The sequence below is a fragment of the Ochotona princeps genome, chromosome 12 (assembly GCF_030435755.1).
Source record: "Ochotona princeps isolate mOchPri1 chromosome 12, mOchPri1.hap1, whole genome shotgun sequence".
Classification (NCBI taxonomy): domain Eukaryota; kingdom Metazoa; phylum Chordata; class Mammalia; order Lagomorpha; family Ochotonidae; genus Ochotona; species Ochotona princeps.
Window position 1 is genome coordinate 7,712,643 of NC_080843.1, and position 22,084 is coordinate 7,734,726.

Sequence of the window (22,084 nt, forward strand, 5' to 3'; positions counted from 1 at the left end):
TTCTATCTTAAACTCATCTTATCAAGTCAATGCACTAGTGTATTCAGAGGCACATTTGTCAGACATTTACTCTGGAAATATTGATCTATAGAACCGATAACTTCTCGATGATACCTATGGACATTTGAGAGCTACAGGATTAAGTTGTTTCAAGTAGTAGAAATCATGAAAATTTTTTGCTTTTAACAAAAAGTTTTTTATAAATCAGGAGAGTTGCATATATATTTAATTCCTGCATCTTCCCTTTGCTGTTTGTTTATGTATAACTTTTCTTTTGTGTGCTTTAATTTGTGGCCTTCCTTACTGACATCTGCCTTATGACAACTGCTCTAAAATACACAATAATGCGTGCTCTGGACAACTACTGCAAAGCAAAATCTCATCCCAGTACAGTGGCTCAGTTGGTTAATTCTCTCCTTGGAAAATGCTAGAATCCCAAAGTGGGCAGTGCTTCATGTCCCGGCTACTCTATTTCCCATCCAGCTCCCTGCTTGTGGCCTGGGAAAGTGGTGGAGGACGACCCAAAGCCTTGGGACCCTGCACCTGCGTGGGAGACCCAGAAGAAGCTCCTGGCTCCTGGCTTTGGATTGGCTCAGATCCGGCTGTTGCAGCCGTTTTAGAAGTGAACCAGCAGATGAAGATCTTTCTTTGTGTCTCCTTATCTCTGCAAATCTGCTTTTCCAATAAAAATTCCTCTTTAAAAAGGGCAAAATTTACTTTTATTAGAAAGGTTTAATTTTCAGATACCACTAGTGGCTTAGTACAGATGAGTTTTCCACTCCGTTTACTGGTGAAATGAACAATTATACGCACTTCCTGCTTTACACTCTTTTTTTTTTTTGACATTCTGTCTTAAGTAACACTAATTCTGGGAGTATCTAATGCCACAAAATAACCACTCTCTGAATTGGTATTGTGAAGTACTGATAGTTTCCCAGTCGTTGTCTGTTTTCTTCAGTATCCCTTTGCATTGTTTCTGATATTTTTAGACAGAGGGAAACACACACTCAAACACACACAGACACGTGGTAGTATGTGCCCATCCTCTTATCCACCTGATTCACTTGCCAAATATGCGAGAGCTGGGGAGTTGACCCAGCTCTCCAGGTGAACAGCAGGATCCGAAGCGTTTGAGATACCAGCTGCTCCTTCCAAGTGTGCATTAGGAAGAAGCTGGGACGCAGAGCAGAACTCAGACACAGCACTCTGACAGAGGTGGCATCTCGAGTCGGCTCTTACAGATAAAATAAATGAAAAGTTGAAGAGTGTGTATCATTCCATCTTCTATGCATCTGTGTGCCTAATATATGCACCTTTTTAAAAACATTTCCGAGTCCTTATTTACTCATACGTTTTACTTTACTCTCTTTGGATTTAGGAAAAAGCAGATGAGCAAACTGAGACCGAAAGAAATGTTTGTTTTTCATTAAAACTATACCAGATGTTTTCTTCTTTTTTTTTTTAAATTAGTCTGGACTTTTAAAGCGTGTAACAACTTGACCATTTTTGAACTACAAAAGTTTTGTTACCTACCCTTTTGTTTTTAAAAAATTTAATTTTACTGGAAAGGCAGAGATATACAGAGAGGAGGAGAGGCAGAGAGGAACATCTTCTGATGATGATTCACTCCTGAAGTGGCCACAATGTCTGGAGCTGAGCCAATCCGAAGTCAGGAGGTTTTTCCAGGTCTCCCACACGGGTGCAGGGTCCCAAAGCTTTGGGCTGTCCTTGGCTGCTTTCCCAGGCCACAGGCATGGAGCTGGATGGGAAGTGGGACCACAGGGATTAGAATTGGCGCCCATTTGGGATCCCAGCGTATTCAAGGCGAGGACTTTAACCAGTATGCTGTCGCACTAGGCCCCAATTTCCTACCATTATTTTTTTTAATGGAACAATGTATTTAATTCATAGACAGCCTCTCTGTCCGATTCTTAGGGATCCATAGTGCCTTCTCATTTTTTTCCATTTAAAATTTTTTTAGTTTATTTTTTGACAATCTTGACATAATTAGGGTAAAAAGGTTCAAGCGCTTCAGGAAGATGGGCAAGACAATTAGTTCCATATTGTTTCCTCAATATATCCGATGTAAAAGCGGATTTTAAGGGAGAAGCCCCACCCAGTCTCCCACCCACCCCAGGTCCTGATGTGGGGCATGCTCCGAAGGTCTTGCTCAAGTGGTTTTGATAGTTCAACAATTCTGAATTGCTGCCACTCTCACCACTCCAAGCACGATGAGGTCATTGAAGAATCCACTGATTAACATAGTCTATCAGAGTCTCTGTTTGCCCAGTTTTTTCACTGCCAACATACAGCTGAGGTGATTGATTGACTTGTTCTGTCCTCTGTCTTTTCATGGTTAGGGTTCTGAATCCGGAAGCTCAATTGGGGGGGATCCCCAAAGAAACTTTGAGGTGTCCCCAGACCAGATACTTGTATAAACCAGCAAGCACAGGGCTGAGCACAGTCCATTGGCCGGATCAGCTGATGGTTGCAATTGCTGGGTTGGTTCCGTTTCCATCCCTGTCTTCCACTGGAACCAATGGGTGCCGCAGTCCAGCCTGATTCTGCCCAGCACATACAAAGCCCTCTCACAAACCAATGTGGGCTGCAACCTAGTGGGAGCGACCCACAATAACCCCCACCAGGCCCGCCCCCACCCTGGTTTATTACCCATACTTCTTGAGAGATTATTTTTTTAAATGAAATTCAAGAGTTACAGAAAGAGAATCTTCGATCCCTTGATTTACTCCCCAAATGCCTGCAGTGGCTGGTGCTGGGCTGACACTGGGAGCGGGGAGCTTCCTTTGGCTCTCCCACTGGGTGCAGTTACCCAAGGTCTTGGTCCATCATCTGCTGCCTTCCCAGGCCATCAGTAGGAAGCTGGGTCCGATGCTGAGCCGGTACTTGAACCAGCACCAAATGGGATACTAGCACCATAGAGACATCTGCTGTCCTTTCCTGTTTTTCTCTCTATAGCATTTGGCAAAAGGCATTCCTGTTTTCTTGCCTTGAATTTCTTCATATCAGTTTAATAGAGTGTGTGACCTAGTTTTCTGTAACTGATCAGTCTATGAGCCATCAGAGCCGTATTTATCAGACTTGTATAGCAAAAGTTTTCAAGAAAGAAAATCAATTGCATGAAAATGCTGCTTCATTGGACTGCTTAGAAAATGTTTTGCCAGTGTTTTTCATACGTTTTCATATTTACTAATTTCGATTATGCCATACTGGTTGATAACATTTACTGGTAAGAATCAATACTACATTGAGAACCATCAAACAGACACTATCTCTTTTAGAAGCATGTTACTTTGGAACTGCATACAGTGGTGGTAGAAGTGCTAAATGGTGAGTGTGCAGATGTTCTGCGCACCCACACGTAGCGCTGCTGGCCGGTATATCATTGAACACGGCACTGGAAATGGATACTAAAAGACACTTGATCTTTTGAGACTGTGCCCTCATGTACCTGCATGGAAAGGCACAGAGATCCCTGGGTAACTCCTGATCTCCTCTGTGGCCTTCTAGTGCTGCCGTGACAGGTCTGCGGATGCCACAGGTAGGAAGGATCAGCAGGAAACCAAATCAGAAGCAAATCCTAGTGCCCTGCTCCAGAGCCACAGTTCCCTATGCAAAGATCAGGCCCACAGATTCTTTTGTTACAATTACATTGCATTTTATGTGCCCTGAAAGCTGTTTGGTTAGTTTCATTACTAATTCAACATTTGTAAAAATATACTGAGGTTGAGATAAAGATTCTCTTCTGAAAAGGCTATGTGAATTGTCTGAGTATAAAATGTAATAAAATTTGGCAGTATTGCAGAATTATAAAAGCAATAGGAATTACTAATTAACTTTCATTGTATACCCAAAGCTTTTAAAATTGTAAAATACCACCTTTAGGATGAGTTTGAACAATTTTGCCTCTGGTTTGTTACAGTAGTTTTGTGAATATTGAAGTCAAAGCACTGCAAATAGAAGTGTGTGTGGGAAATGCAGGTATTTCTGCACTTAAGCTGCACTGAGAATTCCTTCAGAGTATGCACAGCTCCTAATGTGCAGAATATGACTTCTGTGTTGGAAGGGAAGTTCCCAGTGTGTTTCAGATTCCTGAGAGTTTTAAAATGTTTGAAAGGTAGCAACACCCCAAGGGAAATAAAAAATGTTCCCTTTCTTCAATTCCTTCCTTCCTGGGATACAGCCCAATCAAATTAGGGGCCAGGTCTCACACAGGAGTGGCACAAACCCAAGCCCTTGAGTCATCACTGCTGCCCCAGGATTTACGTGATGAGAAAGCTGAAGTTGGAAGCCGAGCCAGGTGTGGAGCTCAGGCAGTCCAGTCTGAACTGCGGGGACCTTAACTACCAGGTGAAACACCTGTTTCCGTTTTCTGTTGTCCATAATTTGCTGAATACAAGACAAAGATTCATCTTCCATCAGTTGGAAAAACAGTAATTTGAGATGCTAAAGCTCAGGTACCACCAAGTGAGGCTTGAGCCCTCAAATGCTCATGATTTGATATAAATGCATTTCCCTATTACTAGTCACTGTTAGAATGAATAATCATTTAGAATGAGGGAATATTAGAACCATGTGACTAAGATGTCTTTATCAGTACTTTGAGAAAAAGCAAAGCCTCAGCGTTGAGGTGTGTGGCTTGCCAGGTATGTCTGTATTCTCTCCAACTGCTCTGGTTTTATCCTGGCTTGTGGTTCCAGCTGCCTGCCCTGGTGCACCTGGGTGGCAACAGTGGTGGCTCAAATGACGGATCCTGCCACCCACATAAAGACCCAGGATGAGCTTCAGGCTCCCAGCTCCCCTTGCTAGCTTGTGACTGCTGGAAGCATCTGGAAAATCAGACAATATATAGCTACTGTTGCTGTCTTTTCTCCCTTTCCTCCCAGAGAATAATTAATAATAATAAAGACAAAGCAGGTGAACTTTCTGCTCTCCAAGGGCGCCAGCCTCAGAACCAGAATGCTCTGCGAATGAAAAGGGCAAGAAAGCAAATGGCAATGGGCACATGGCCCTGATGGAAATGATACTGTCATGTCTTGACTGCTTCTTGCAGTCTGGCACATGCCTCAGAAAGATCAGTCCCAAAAGGAAGTGGTCCCTCATGACTTCATCACTACTCACATTGAGGATTCATTGAAAATTGCTACAAAGGTCAGTCAGCATTACCTGAATTACAACGCTTTAACAGGGAGTAATTTGCCTTCTCCCCAGCTGGCTTTCGGGAATGCCATGGTTTTGTCCATGCTGTCAAATTTTCAGTGTTGCTCAGTAGTATAATGCAGGCGCCAATAGGTCGATAACTTCCCTCTCTCCCCCTGCGCTACTAGCACCTGCAGGGCTTGGTAGTGTCTCACCTGGGCATGCTGGGCTCCTTTGAGGAGGGACAAAGCATCCACTCCACCCATCCTGACCCAGTTTCTGGCTTAGTTGGAACGCACTCACACCTGGCAATTATTTTTTGAATACAGCTAGTTTTAATTTTGAAAGTCAATGCCACATGGAGAACTAGAGTGTCCTGTGGCATCCACAAAGTCCCATTAACATCTTCATCAGTCACTCTCCCCTAGGCTTTTGACAATGCTTTTTAATTATGTAAAATACAAGGCATAGCAAATAGAATGATGTCTCAATGTGGGTGTGACTGTAAGAGGCACTGCAAACCCATCACCTCGAACTCTGAGCAACCCCCGCTGGCAGTGCTTACACAGGTTCACGTCTTAGGCTCGCTCTGTCAATTTTACAGATCGGTGTTTTATATTTCAAGTCTCAACCTTTTTTCTCTTTGAACTTTGATTAACTTTTTAGTGTAGTTTTTACACCATCTGCTAAAATGTATCTGTTTCCCATGGCTCATTATTTTGGTGTGTTTGTGAAAATATGTGCCTTCTAGATTATACTATCTGGCTTCTTAGCAGTGCACAAGGGTTAAGACAATTACATCTGAATAGATTGGCTTCAAGCAGCTGCACAGACGCATGTAAATAGTGTTTTCTCCCCAAATTTTGCACATAAATCAAAAATTACCCAATGGTGCCTGTAAAAACATGAAGAAAATGATACATCACCTAAGCAAGGTACAGAGAAGTAAATGCAGCCATCTTCTACAAAGAGAACATTGGGCAACCTCAGCACACAGTATCTGGTACTCTGCTGTTCCACACACACATTTAATAGTAATAGAAATGAGCAAAGCTAAGCCTTATTTTCTCAAAGGTCTTATAATTTGTCACAATCATGGAAAAGACACTCTAGATTTTATAGGGATAATTATGGATCATAATGGCCTGCTAAACACCTTTTAAAGAGATTTTTAAATGTAAATTTTTTATTTGAAAGGCAAAATCCCTGAGCAGAGAGATAGATGCCCCAACTGTAGCCACAAAGGCCACAACTGAGCTCACCTGCAGGAGCTTCTGGGGCTCTCACATGAGTGGAGGGTCCCAAAGACTCGGGCCATCCTCTGGTTCTTTCTCAGGACATAAGCAGAGAGCTAGAAAGCAGTGGAGCAGCTGGGATACGAACCGGCACCATATGGGCTGCTGGTGTCGCAGGGTTGAGGATTGGTCTGTTGAGCCATGATGCCAGTCACAGTTCAGACATCTTGAGACCTTGGAAAAGTAACATGTAATTAGTGGAAGAGAAGTTGTAACTTTTTCCCACACTAACATGAGAAAATATGTCCCTGAAAGTAACCAGGATCAATTTACCAAGTCCTGCTTTCACTGGGAAATGAGCTTACCTTAAAAATGCAGTCAAATTGCTTATATGTTCCAAATGATTTGTCTCTGGTGTAAGAGTAGATCCTAAAGTTATTTCCCTCATGTTTACTTCAGTATTGTGGTACCTGTTCTAGTTGAGATTTACGGCTTAGCAAAGAACTCAAATAGCAGCACATACCCTCACTGTCAAAAATCAGCAGCTCTCGGGTCCAGAGCAATGGCTCATATGGCTAAATCCTCACCTTGCAAGCACCTTGATCCCATGTTGGCATCTGTTCATATTCTGGCTGCTCCACTTGCGATCCAGTTCCCTACATATGGCCTGGGAGAGCAGTAGAGGATGGCCCAAAACCTTGGAACTCTACGCCTGTGTGGGAGACTGGGCTGGCTCCTGGCTTCAGAGGGGTTCAGCTCTGGCCATTGCGGCCACTTGGGGAGGGAACCAGCACTGCTCTTCTTTTTCTCCATAAATCTGATCTTTCAATATAAAATACATATTTAAAAAATAGCAGCTCTCTTGATTATGTATGAAATAAAGTCTTACAGGTCATCAAGTGGCTCACTCAGAGTGGTTCTGTTAGACTCACTAAACAGGTTACATGGAACACCGCCTGGGAAAGTGTGACAGATATTAAAGCTTAAAATTAACTCGTAGTTGATAACCTTACTATGAATAAAATCATAAAAATACTTAAATGTATCAACAATGTAAGGAATAAGACAGAAACTTAAATGAGTGTTTACCTATTAGGTGGGAAAATTAAACATTTTTTCCTATTATGAAATGATAAATTAAAAATAGTAATAAAATGAACACTTAAATTTACCTGCCATTCAGTTTGATTAGCTCCTTCTAAATTTAGCCCATCAGCAGGTATACATCTTTCCTTGGCATTGCTAGCATATCATGCTTGTTCTGCAGGAGTAATTTGGTTTGCAATTGCATTTTTAACTTCTGGCCTATGCTGTATTGCATTGAAAAATCATTCCAGTGGCCTGAGTAGCCAAAATAAACAGTGAAGCTGGACATTTGAAAATCTGCACTTTGAGAGTCTTCACGGTTGATTTCATTTGGCACCGAGAGGTATCTGAGAGATCGATTCCTGAATCGTGATTCTAGGCATGATTTTTTTAATCTCACAGCCTGTCAGAATGCTGCAAGCAAGACCGCCGGAAGATTTGCAAAGAACAGTGACGTGCTAATTTCACCCATACAAGAAATGCCTTCATTACTAGGTGAAATGAGCTATTTAACTGAAATTGCTCATAATGGAACAACACAGATCAAGTCTCTTAAATAAATGTGAGACACACTGGTTTGGGTAGGGCCTTGCTTGACAGCCTGTGCTTGCCGTTGCAGCTCTGTTCAACCTCATCCCCGTGGGACTGCGCGTTGTTGCCATCCAGGGTGTGAAGACAGGATTGTACATAGCCATGAATGGAGAAGGTTACCTCTACCCATCGGTAAGTACCGGCCAAAGCCATGGCCCGACTGAGCACAGCGGCACTAGTTCTGTGTGTGTGGATTCTGCCACGTTCTCCATAGTGTCTGGTTGTTACTAAAATGCTGCAGGTCCTCCTATTCATCGTGTCTTCCAGAATGAATTGCCTAGAAGAGCAGGAGTTTGTCTCTAACGATGTGTTGATCTTAACTTTCTAAAATAGCCTAGTTAACAGAACACCAATTCGTTTTGAAAGGGTTGCTCTTAAAGTTTCTGTTTAGAAACGTGCTGGACTGAGATAATTATCAATAATTATTTACTCATATTTTCTTTTTGTCACTTTGCTCTTAGTTGACAATGTTGTTTACTGCCAGCCACCAGCTCTCTTCTCTTTTTAACGAGATCTACAGCTTTTAGATTCAATATATACCATGTGATCTTAAGTCTAAAATTTTTTATAAATGAGACAGTGTGAATTAAATTCTGAAATCTGAGAAAGGTACCGCACTTGAAAGATACATATTCAAATGCACAGATATTTTACTGGAGAAATAACTATAATATTGAGATGGATATTTGATGTAAATCTAAGTGTTAAGTGTTAGGAAACAGGCACGGAAGCAGAGAAGAAATGAGCAAATTCACAGCCAACTTGGATTGATTTTAAGTCCGAAAGGGGAACCAACTGGGCGTACAGGCAGCAGCAGCACAGGGCAGGGTGTTGTCTTCAGCAGGTGGGGCTTTTTACCATCTGAGGGTGTTGGGGTGTTTTGCAAAGTTTGAATTCTGAAAAAAATATGTAGTGCGCAGAGACCTGGGGTAGCTTTCTCTGGGCATTTCAAGCCTTGTTCCTAGCAGGGAGAAAGGAAAGGTGGAGTCCAGTGGGGGCGGCCCCCGGAGCTCATGTGGCTGGGAGCCAGCACTAAGTCTCTTTCTTTTGGCACTAATGCTTATTAGAAGTTGAACGCTTCTCTATATTGTGACATTTTCTGGAATATTTTCTGTTTATATATAGCTTGTATTCATGCATGCTGTAACCATATGCTATAATTTGGAGTTAATTTTTACTACAGGTCTAAGAACTGATTAAAGTATTTCTGTTGTTCCTAGAACATAAATCGATTAGGTCTGAAATGCCTTGAAATATACTCTTGGGTTTGAAATTTATGTGTTCATTAACTCTTTAAAACATTCTATTTAGTGTCACCAACAAAAATCTAAACACAATTGTACAAATACCATGTATTCATACATAGGAATATATACATGCATCTGTACAGACACACAGTACCCAAAGGGTCATTCAAAAGGTCATAGAAAATGCATACTAGGTAAAAACTGTACATGGACTTTGTAAAGTTTGCAATGAAATAGTCTCATTCCATTTTCTGTGAGCTGTTCGAAGTCCTTTGCAATCTTCGAACCTTCTCTGGGGTCTTTGCCAGGAAGGCTGAGGTCTTTGCTTCAGCAGCCCTGGGAAATCCTGTCAGAGAGCTGTGCGCCAGCTGTGGACCTCCTTCCGTGTGAGCTGAGACAGCCCAGGGGCCCTGTGCTCTGGGTCCTTATCTAAGTCCCTGGAAGGGTGTTCATGGGCTGGGTCTTATGCATGCATGGTGAGCAAGATCCAGCTGAAATTCCTTAGGTCTTTGTCGTAAAAAAAAAAAAAAAAAGGAATTCAATAATGCCTACCAAGATCCCTTTTAGAGATGACTTATTTCAGACACAAGTCAATGTTATTGATTTGACATTTGTTCTGTTGCTTTGGTTCATCTCCCTATGGCTCTTACTTTTCCCCAATAACCCCCCTAGAAGTGAAAGGACGCTGAAATCTAGTAACTGCTGCAACCTTCGATTCCCTTCCTGTTGGTGATTCTACCACATTGAGCTCTGGTGATGAAGCTATGATCCAAGGAGACTGAAATCTGTATCTGTTATCTACTGAGGGAAGTACATTTGCATGCTGTTAAAAGCCACAACATGCCATTTTCAGCCTGTGTCTCAGCTTAGAATAAATACTGGTTGTGCTCAGTACAGTTGAGGCAGCAAAGCAGGAGCAGAAGCGAGTTGCCAATTGCTCTGTGGAAAGCCAGTGATTTCAAGAGTCTCAAAGCCAGCTGTGGGTCTCCTGGAAGGTTTCAGGCTCATCCCCAGATGCACTGTCTTCCACCTGGCCTTCCTCATTTTCCCTTTTGGCTTCTTGGCCTCTCCTCTAGGGGCATGGATCTCTGACCTGGGGGTACTGGTTTTTTGCTTTTGATGTGGAGTTGGTAAAGAGGTCTTTAATTTGCCCGGTTCCATTTGAGAGGAAAGAACTTTCTGCCTAGCCAGCCTTTCGTCTTCCCTAGGCATTTTGAAATAAAAGGGCTTAGATAGAAAGTAAAAATGACTTTGAGTCTTTAATACTCTGCAATGAGTTTGTTTCATGATGATATAATTTGAACTTCAAATATTTGATATAAAGAGATTTTCTCCATAATTACTTGTTCCATAATTAGTGGCTGGGTAAATACTAAAACAAGACTACAATAAGTTGTTACTATCTAATAATCATCATGACTTACTTATATGACAATGGTAGGGCCAAATCTCAAGCACAATTCTAAGCATTTTCAAAGGGTTAACTCCTTCTATCCTCCCAAAAGCCATTTTTTAAATAAAGCCAGTTCTGTTAAAAGAATATATGCAGAGTTTAAGAATCTGCCCTAGTGTCCCAGATTGTAGCTAGAAAGGATGAGGTTTGATTATACTTGGTGTGACTCACTGGCTTGCATTTAACTACTTTACTATACCACTTCCATGTGCCAGACGTTTCTTTTTTTTTTTTAAGATTTTATTTTTATTACAAAGTCAGATATACAGAGAGGAGGAGAGACAGAGAGGAAGATCTTCCGTCCGATGTTTCACTCCCCAAGTGAGCCGCAACGGGCCGGTGCGCAGTGATCCGATGCCGGGAACCTGGAACCTCTTCCTCCAGGTCTCCCACGCGGGTACAGGGTCCCAAGGCATTGGGACGTCCTCGACTGCTTTCCCAGGCCACAAGCAGGGAGCTGGATGGGAAGTGGAGCTGCCAGGGTTAGAACCGGCGCCCATATGGGATCTCGGGGCGTTCAAGGCGAGGACTTTTAGCCGCTAGGCCACGCCGCCGGGCCCGCCAGACGTTTCTTATAATATGGTCTGGCACCTATTCTAGCAAGAACTTATAAGCACATGATGATGTAATGAAAAGCTCAAGGGAATTGTTACCTAGGAAATAGACTTCATTTCAGGGCAATGATTAAGAGGCATAGTTGGAAATTTAATGAGTCTCATTGGAGACTTGTGAATAAAAAAATGATAGGAAATATATTTGTTGGCGTGAAATTAGATTTTATGTAATGGGTGTTTAGTGTTCCTGAACTTTGGTTCATTTAACATTAGAACTTTAAATTGCAAAAAAGCCCTGACAAAAATGGTTAACCCAAGTTTAGAAGTTCTGAACTAAATTGGATACTTTCTTCTAATATAACAACTGCTGTCAAGTTCACATTTAAAGAAAAAAGCTTGAAGATTTAAACCTGGCCAATGAAAAATTGGTTTAAAGCATCTGACAACTTCAAAGAAAATGTTAGCTGTTTTGTGGCCTAAGCTTGTGTCTGTTGTGGTAGTGACTTCATTGAGGGCTAATAGTTGTGGCATGTGGGCAATAAAACAATTAGACCATTCAAAGTCATTTCTGTTACGTGATAATCACAGTTGTGGTTCTTTCTCCTCTGTTGTTCAGGAAGAAATTCTCATAATTCCTTGTTAGCCAATAAAGACAATCTGTTTGTCAGATACTTCATTGTTTTGACTGAGATGTAAATAAACAGTACCATTTCTCCTGTGCAAGGCAGTCATTCCCTGGGGAAGCTTCTGCTTAGAATGACAGCCGTGGTTTCTTCTGTGGTCAAAAGGATTGTACTGTGCTGCTTCAGGTGTTTCCAGGAGGTTCCAAGTCAGATGCAAACGGTCAGCTGAACGGTGAACCCGGGCTTATCAGGTCCTAGAACAGAAACCAACAAATAGTATTGTTGAAGAGATAGACAGGGAACATGACATTGAAAGGCACAAAAAATTAATTTGTCTCACCAGCTCATGATTAGAGGACTGAGAGAAGAAGAGCCAAATTTTTTGTTTCGTTTCTGCTTATCTAATCAACCTGTGACTTTGAGTGGCTAAGAACTTAAAACTCAAGGTTTGGAGGAAGAAAAGGCAGATGACAGAATAGGGAAACCTCCGAGCTCCCCCATGAACACCTGCCCTCTGTTGCCAGAGCAAAGCCTGCCCCCCCAATCCCAGGTTTACCTACCCATCTTCACAGCCACACAGTTTCCCTTGGGGGCACTCAGTTTTGAGTTTGATATTCTGATTTCAATGTGGTCTTTGTTTTCCTGAATGAAGAGATGTAAGTTTTACATAAAATATATGAAGATTCATTAGTGTTGTCACAGGCTGGAATTTATGCAGATCTTTTTTTCCTCATGGTGCCACTAGTATTTCTATGATATGGACGCCATGCATAGGGAATCAGTCCTGGGTTCTGAAATTAATATCTTATTGCCATCTCTTCATCAGTTGTATTTTGGAGGAGGAAAAAACTCTTCTCATGCAGGTTTGTTAAATAAATCAAGATAATGCACTGGCACATGGATTTGCCAGTCTTAGGGCTCTGGGGAATCACTTGGAGAGCCAGGAAAATGCAGACGGTTGGGTGAACCTCTGCATATTTCAGTCCAGTGTGTCTGTTGGAGTGGCCCAGTAATCTGCAGCTTCTGAGGGGCACCTGTTGTTCCTTCCAGTAAATCTGAAGTTGATATTCTTGCAAGTCTTTTTTAAATGGCCCATGGGGCAAAGGATGACATCTTCTGACCGAAGGGATGAGCAAGAACCCAGGAGAAGCATGCAATGCATCACCTGGGCTCAAAACCAGCACTGCATAAAATAAAATAACCCATTAGTTTCCTGTGCCAGTGGGTCCCAAGACCCTGATTTCATACAACTATGGCTCCAAAACATTTTGACCTATATAGAGTATGTGCAGACTTCTTGTCGTTATTCCTTAACCAATGTAGCATAAGAACAATTTGCATGGCATTTGCATAATATCAGATATAAGAAACCTAGAGCTAATTGAGCTATATGGCAAGATATGTCCCAAATTCATGTGCAAATCCTGTTCCAGTTTTTTAGAAGGGACATGTACACTCTCTGGATCTTTATTTTCAGCAGAGGTTCTACAACAAGGGTCATATGGAAATCAAGGCACCACTGTACTTGATTTTCCTGACTTAATTACCATTAAGTTGAATTTTAAGTGGATCTTTACTGATGTAGCAAGCCAGAAACTTTGAACTCATTTAGCTGCCAATATGAGTGTATATTGAGAATTAAATGCTTTTTTTATTCGGGAGGACATTGTGTGTATTCTGCAATGTTGTGTATTATTCAAAAAAGATTTTCCAGGTCTACAAAGTCTTACCTACTTTATATTGGGTCAGATATTATAGTCACATATTCCAGGGATATTTTCATGGGCATATTCTGCAAATGTGGTCTCCCCTCTCTGCTCTGCACCATCCAGAACACCTCATGACTCCTTCTGTCTGTTGTTATCTGTCCTCAGTGTGCCAACGCTCCAAGAATGGAATGATATTATGGTCAGATTTTTTTCAGTTCTTATTTTTGAAATGTTACTAGTTTTCAAATTTGCATGTACTTCAAAGCTTTACTTCCGTGCTTTAAAAGTACTTCTTTCATAAAGTTTCTGTGTTACCCACATAGTATGACTCATCTAAGTTAAAAGTGACTTCATTATTTTCCTGTATAATATAGCATAACTTTAAGGTAGTAAGGAAGCTAGTATGGCACTTCACCTGAGTTCCTCATCCCAAGTTCACGTAATTCCCCTGACAGTGAGCGCCAGTGCACACAATGCACTTGAGTATGACCTTGGCAATAATGCCATTGTATTTTTCAGGATCACAACACAGAGCAAAAACAACAAAAAACTGAGAAATAATTGAAAATGATAAACCACATATAACTAATTTCAAGAAAACTTATGTGCAAAAGGCAGATGAAACATTTGATGTTTGTTTTCAAAATGATAATCTCAAAATTATTACCTACTATCCAAATTCTATTGCCCTTTAACAGGAAATGAAATAAGAGCTTTAGGTGGACATCAGTAAATGTTTGGGAAGTGTGGCAGAAAAAAGAGGAGATGGGTGATGGACTGATAGCCAAATTGAATTTATTACTAGAGAAAGTAAATTGAAAGAGGTGGGCAGGTACCAGCGTGCAGACAGAAGAAAGGTATGCAGAGGCATGGTTTCTAAGCAGTCGGGACCTTTTCTAGCTGTAGGATAGATGCTCTGAGGGGTGGTAAAATGAGCACAACTAGAATACCTTTGTTAACAGTTTCAAACTTAATAGGTTATGCCCCTGGGGCAGGTAGAAGGAAATAGACAGTTTTGAGGCTCTTATAGAATTATCAAAAATAAAATTTATACAATTTAAAAAAAAGAAATGCATTGTAAAACGTTCCTGAGGAGGCAGCATTTGTTCATTCCTTTGGGGAAGTCAAATGGCTGCTGAGCCAAATACAGAAAGTTCACGGTCCTTATTGCGACGCAGCGCAAAGGTGGTAGAGGAGTCTGCATTGGGGAATTCTGTTGGCTGCTGAGCCAAATACAGAAAGTTCACGGTCCTTATTGCAATGAGCGCAAGGGTGGTAGAGGAGTCTGCATTGGGGAATTCTGTTGGCTGCTGAAGCCTGATTTGCATCCTTGCCCCTCAATAAACAAGGTGCTTCTAAGAGGAAGAAGACACAGAACAAATGCAATGAAGAATAATAAGCCAGTGAAAGTGTGTCCAGCAGCAAGAAGGAGAGGGAGGATGAAAGAAGGAAACTGAAAAGTGCATCACGAAGTGGGGGGTGGGGAGCCCAATTCACTTCATCATGGAACCAGAAGCTGCCTGCAGCTGGATTCTGCTGCGTCGTAAAGGATGGGCAGAACAAAGCCTTTCATAGCCTGGTAGGGGTTCCCACCAGGCAAAATTTCATGGCCTCTTTCAGCTATTCTGCCACTCTAAACAGCTCTTTTTAAAGATTCATTTATTTGAAAGAGTTAAAGGGATTAAGAAATCTTCCCATCCATACTCCAGTCCTCTCCCCATAGGGCTGCAGCAGGTAGGGAGGGGCCAGGTTGGAACCAGGAGCTTCATTCAAATCTCCCACATAGATGGAATGGGGAAAATTAACTTGAGAAATCTTCCGCTGCCTTTCTTGAGCGGGGGTCTCTTCTATTTGTGATATTTATTGTGCATATAGTGTGTTTGCCCACTGCAAAGAAAACATCAGCAAAGAAAATTAGTGTGTCAGTTTAGGATCACAGACAACAAAAGTTTGACCTCTGCCTTCCTACAGGAGCATTATCCCATTAAGGATGTGAGCAGCAATATTGTCTTTAAGAGAATTGCCAAGGCAAAAGGAATTGGCTCTGGTTTCTAGTGTGTGCCAATACCAATGAAAGTTCTAGTGCCAGAGCATGAATAATGATAATTAGGGGGAGCACTTACTTTTTCTGCATATGTATAAAAAAACAAAATACTTGGTTTTTATGTTTTTTTCTTGGTACCAAAAAAAAAAAAAAGATTTTTATCTTTACCCGACCAGAGTAAACTAACAAAACTTATGTTGATAAAAATATTATCCTAGATTTATGGATGGTGTATGATAAAGAGTAGATGTGAAAGTATGTTTTCTAAGATTTATTATTGGAAAGGCAGAATTACAGACAAGGAAAGAGATCTTTTGTTTGCTGTTTCATCCCTACAATGGTTGCAAAGGCTGTAGCTGGGCTTTTCTGACACCAGCAGATTCTTCTGGGTCTCCGATGTGGGTACAGGGTCACACAATCTGGAACAACCTCTCCTGCTTTCCCAGGTCGTGAATGGGGAGCTGGATCAGAAGTGGAGCACCCAGGATTCAAACTGGTACACATATGGGATACCAGCATCAGGCAGAGGGTTAGCTTGCTATGCCAGTCCACTGGCCCCAGGAAATTCTTTTACATACAAGGAGTTTTTTTAAAGACAGTGTAAAAGTTTGAATGCTAAAATGATAGGTATAAAATATTTCAGGATGAACTATCTATTGGTTTTCACTTTCTATAATAAAGAGAAAAAATAAGAAGTACATAAAGGCTAAAAATCTGAATAGGCCATAAAATGAGTGACAAACGAACATTTGCACAATTACTAGTTACTAAATTTGAAACAGAAAATATATTTCTTTAAAAGTGATTTTCATCTGTTGGATTTCTAAAGACAGAAATTGCAATATCCCACATATTCAGGTGTATTTTCTTTATTTTGTAGAGGATAGTTTCATTATTTCCTCTTCCTTACACTCTTGTTGTCACTGGTTTTAAAACTATGTGTAATTGAAATGATGGTAGCCATTTGAGTGAAAACATTGGCTTCATTTCCATCCTGATGTTACATATTATTCAGTACTGATTGAACACATGTTAGACTTTATATAGACAGTGCTTAAATAAACATAATCATGGTATCCTGAGACCCAGCTCTTACTGCTTGTATATGAGTTCCCATACATACTGAGTAATTTGTGTTATGAAGGGTGCAATATTATCAATGCTACTTAGAGTCTCACTGAAGGCTGGCTGTTATTCTTGAGATGATATGTTCAGTTTGGGGGACAATTTCATGGGAAGGTACACAGTGCACTCTAACCAAGAACATCTTGTATCTTTTAAGAGTTTTATTTAGAGCTTGGATTGGTTTGAAGCTCAGACCACTGTAATAGGGATGAATCACATGTTATTAGAATTGTCTAGCCCCTGCAAAGACATCATAATTAGTTGCTATTTGCTGTTCCCGTAGAAATAGAGATTGAACAAGAACAAGATATTTGTGCGGGGCTGTGCAATCACTGCAATTTTACTTTCTGCCAAAGTAGAGAGATTTTATTTGGCCATTCAACCTGATCATTAGTTATCAGAAATAGTGGGGTGGGCAAATACAAAACATGATTCTGCTTTTACTTTTAGTATAGCTAATGGCACTAATACGACAAATGGTGAATATTGATTTGACCTGAGAGAACAATTATGTTATGATTAACTGTGTATCCCCTTCGTGAGGACCTAGTGACAAACAACTAATGCTTAACTGCTCTTATCAGTGTAGACCGCTGCAGCTGACTAATCTGGCCTTCAACAACGGATCCTTTGTGACAGCATTTCTGCCACTGACAAAATGTCTGTCACAGTGAATTCATTTCTACGGTGGGCGATATTGCATTATGGTTTTTAGAGTGTTGGTTTTCTGAGCTTTGCTTAACATACACTTTAAAAATAATAAGGATCTGTCTTGTTGATAATCACCAAAGCATAACATGGTGATACAATGCAGATTGTCCTGAGTGTTGCATGTTTTATGATCTTAGAAATAACTGTCATAACTAGAGCCCACATACAAAGACCACACTACAAAGATACAAAATCTTTGTCCTCAAAATGTATGCTCATGTTGTATTTATTGTGTGAAATAGTAAGATGAAGATTAGAATAATTAACTGAAAGAAGTCAAAATGGCCAATGCATTACTAATTTCAACATCACTATTTAATATTTTCTTTCCTATATTTTAGCCATATTTTGGTTCTTAATAGAAACAATGGAATTGTTTTAATATTAAGGATTTTAAAGTCCAATTGAAAAATATTTTCTTCTAGGCTTCTGGTAATGAATTGATACCACAAAGTTAGCTAATCTTGCCTACTAAAAAGTAGCTAATATGGTGACACACCTACACTGTTTTTGTTTTAATGTCAAATACAAATAGATATTTTAAGAAATATTAATAATGGAAAAATAAACTTTTCAAAGGTTCAAAAAAATTTTGACTTTTTTTTAACCCAGGAATAAAGTAAGAAGCATTTTCCTAATATCCTTAGAGAAATAAACTGTAAACTCTAATGTGAACTATTAAATTAAAATAAAGGAGGAAATTATTAAGAAATTGTTCCATAGGTGCCACAAATGGCTTATCTATTTTGCTAATGCAGTTTGAGTCATCTGAAAAACAGTTTTATAGAGTTAGTGCAGCCAAATGTATACCCAGGAGAAATAACAGTGGGCCTTTATTTAATTTAAAATCACATTACATGAGAAGGCTTGCACATAGAAATGGGTAGACAGAATTACCCTGGGTAATAGTTCCTCTGTGTTTATCTATAATAAAGAATCAAATAGCACCTTGTAGGAATTTTAATACAGGCAAAGTTCTTATTAATTTTTCATCACTTGGGCAATAACAACCACCCAACCTACAATGCCATGATATATTTAAATAGCAGAATTTCGGACTCCTAATTTTTGCTGAAGATCTGTACATCAATATGGGGGAAAATGAGGCAGTGGCACAGAATGGGGAGGGAGAAAGACGAGGTAGAGGGGCAATCCCTATACCCACAAAGCTGTATCATGAAAAATAACAAAGAATACAAACGTAACAACAAAAATCTTGGCAATATATAGTTGCTTAAATGCAGTTCTCTGAGTCTCAGAAATCACTCTATTTATTTTATGTCACTCAGTACTTAGTGGCCCTGGAAATTTTTCTACCTTGTGAACCACTGAGTGTTAGGACCAACATATGGTATTTTTAAATTTATTATGAATAAAAACTTTGTTAGGACTTTGTTAGGCATTATATTCCTGGTAGTGACTAGGGGAAATGACTGAAAATGCACATTGCATCCGTACTTAATTCTGATGATAGAATACCCTGTGCAGAGGTCTGAAGAAACACTCCCTGTCTGGTATGTGGTTGGCATTTTTGAAAGTAGAATTTTGAAATGATGTCCACCGTTCTATTCAATGTCTAATTGTGTTTTTTAGGAATGCTGATGTTGTATCTGGAAGCATTTGCTTTCAAATAATGTTTGGCTTGGAAAGAAATGGTGGATAACATTGTTCATCGCTTGCAGGAACTTTAGCTTTGAGACGTCAAATATGAGGAAATGTGTGTCCTCTGTCCTGCAGGTGTGTGTAATCCAAACCCCCCAGTGATCTTTGTTGTATTAAATTATTATTGTTCATATCATTTTGAAACAAGTTTTCTCAGGTTTGTTCCATTATCAGGAGGAGTTGAATGTAGAGAACAATGAGGCTTTCAAATGTCCACAGAGAGAGAGTGGAGGAGATTGTGAAAGGCTGATGAATAGGTCCTGAGTTGTAGTTAGCTAAAGGGATACTAGGCTCCTATTGTACATTATGGTGAATGCAGATAATCATAATATAATATGTATTTCCCCATAATATGAATAGAAGATTATGATTTTTTTTGTTAAATGTGTGCTGGGATAGATTTGTTTGCCTTGTTCAAGCATTCTACCACATACACATGTGTCCAAGCATCATGTGCTAGCCCATAAATATGCTCAATATCTATGTGCAGGTTAAAAATTAAACCCCAACAATTTGTGAAGAATAGATTTAAAAGAAAAATTATATTCCAAAGAACTTTCTGATGCTCCATTGTACCTATAAATGTTTCCACGAGGATGTAGAACATTTCACTTTTATTCTGTGTGTGTGTATACACACATACATTTGTATAGATTTTCCATGATTACAAACTATTAAAATATAATCAATAAAATGTAAAGGACACATACATAAAATGTTCTATTATATTCACACAAGCATTCTTCTCTTGGCTGTAACAGGTATTTTTCAGCTTATTTGTAGAGTATCATAGAAATAAAATCTTTAGGGTCATTTTATAGAATATCTAATCCATAGCTTCATTTTTTGGAGACAAATGGTGTAGGACTAATTTGCTAGATTACCATAAGTGTTCTAGGTAGATCGCCAAGTGTAATGGGAAAAGAAGGTACTCAGCTCAGAGGACTGAATGAGGACTGACTCTGCTTCCAGCACCAATTTAAGCACTGGGGTAACCTTGAGAATTCAACAGGACTTTTTCTGTAACATGATGATATTTGAAAAGCTTTCCAAGAAACAGGGGAAACACACAGTTATGTTTTGCTTAAGCTTCATTTATTGTGTTATGCTCTGGCAGAACGGTGGCAGCTAATTACATTAGGCCAGCCAACATTGTCATGCCTATCATACTCACATTAAGCACAAGTTGGAATCTCCCCAGCTGTGCACTTAGCCTGAGGGCCTGGTGCCAGCAGCAGTGTTCTCCTATTTCTGACATTTCACTTTTGACCATGAAGATCCCAGGCCTACGACAGCCACTTCTTTGGGTATGAATGGGTACTATGGCAATTTTCCTCCTATGTGCCCTACAATCACTCTTAGAAATGTTGAAAAGACTTAAATAATGATAATTCTCAAGAACTTTGTTTATGCATGAATGTGCGTGCATATTTTTATCTCAAATATGACATTCAAAAAATAGGATACTTCTGAAATAGCCCTCACATAATTTGAATATTTGTAAGAAATCCATGAATGTAGTTAAGTGTATTAGCTTTCTTCAGTGGCAGATCTTAGCAGCAGTGTGATACAGAATCCATAGCATAAATAGTGGGATTGTATACATCACATGATAGTGTTTCTAAATATATTTGGAAAACACAAGTTATTATGATACAGAGATGTTTGAGACAAAACTGAAAATGAAGCAAGAGTACAGGTAACCATTTGGATCTCGGATGATGGGATAGAAAACACAATTGATACAATTTGCTATATATTTGAAAATCAGTTTTTATTTTTTAATCCCCCATGAAGTAGAGATCATTATATTTGACAGAATTTAAAACATGTGTATAAATATAGGAGGTGCATGAGTTATCATGGCTCTCACTTGAACATGTTGCTGATTCTGGAATACTGTCAATGTCCTTTAGGTTGCTACTATAACTCTTGCTTCTCCCAAAGGGATAAAGAAGCCAGAAACTACCAGGGGAATAGATGATGGGCTCAACAGGAAACTGAGAAGAAGCAGGGTATAGGCCGTACTGGGTCTTCTACACACACCCCATTAATAGTTTCCTCTGACTGTTTCATGCTGCCTGTTCTTGCAACATGAGTAAGCCACCATCCCTACCACTGTATTCTCACACACCACGACCTCATATTCCTGAACATTGAATATTCCAATTGAATGGAATTTCTAAGTATCAGTCTAATTGTGTGAGAAAGCTGCACTAACTCACAAAGAAAAAGTATTATTATGCTTTCTGTAATCACAGTAATTGTGGGTTGGGTTTGCATCAGTTATGAAAATTTAACAAAATTATCATCTTCCTATGAATCTAAGAAATAATCTGTTGTTTTGTACAGTTAAGTTTCTTGCCTCCATAGTATTTAAGCAATTATATGTTAAGCAAAGTTTTTATTTGCATGTAGTTTTTGAGGAGCAGATTCCAGATAGTATCTTTCCCAGGAGTGAAATGGGCCCAGGTAAGTGGAAGAATCCAGTGTTATACCATCATGCATCTTAGCTATCCATCCTTTGGCCTATTAGGGAATCTCTGGCTCTTGATTTTTCTGTCCTATAAAATACTTTTAACGTTGAAAATGTCAAATGTTTGATTTTTGAATCTGGCGTAAGATTTTTTTTTACTTTAATTTCTAAGAGATGCCATAAGTCTTAAAGTATGTAAAAGCACTTGGCCCATATCTTCATGCTCAAGGGTTTCAACTATGCAGATAGCTAAGCACTCGGCACACAAAAGTTCTAATGATTTGCCTTTGTCTTTTCTTTGACTTTTGTCAGAAGGCAACTCTGGATTATCTTCTATAATGTGAGAGTAAAGTGAAGTTGTATATAAGAAAAAGAATTCTTCAGCATTAAAAATATCATTAGGTTTTATAT

General features: G+C 39.7%; 1 protein-coding gene across 1 annotated transcript in view; it reads left to right on the plus strand.

The window, feature by feature from the left end:
- FGF14 (fibroblast growth factor 14) overlaps window positions 1–22,084 on the plus strand; it is a 166,079-nt gene that overhangs the window by 37,377 nt on the left and 106,618 nt on the right. Inside the window, exon 3 of the mRNA XM_004577368.2 lies at window positions 8,098–8,201. Within this exon, the coding sequence (XP_004577425.1) occupies window positions 8,098–8,201 (104 nt within the window). The remainder of the gene's footprint in view (window positions 1–8,097; window positions 8,202–22,084) is intronic.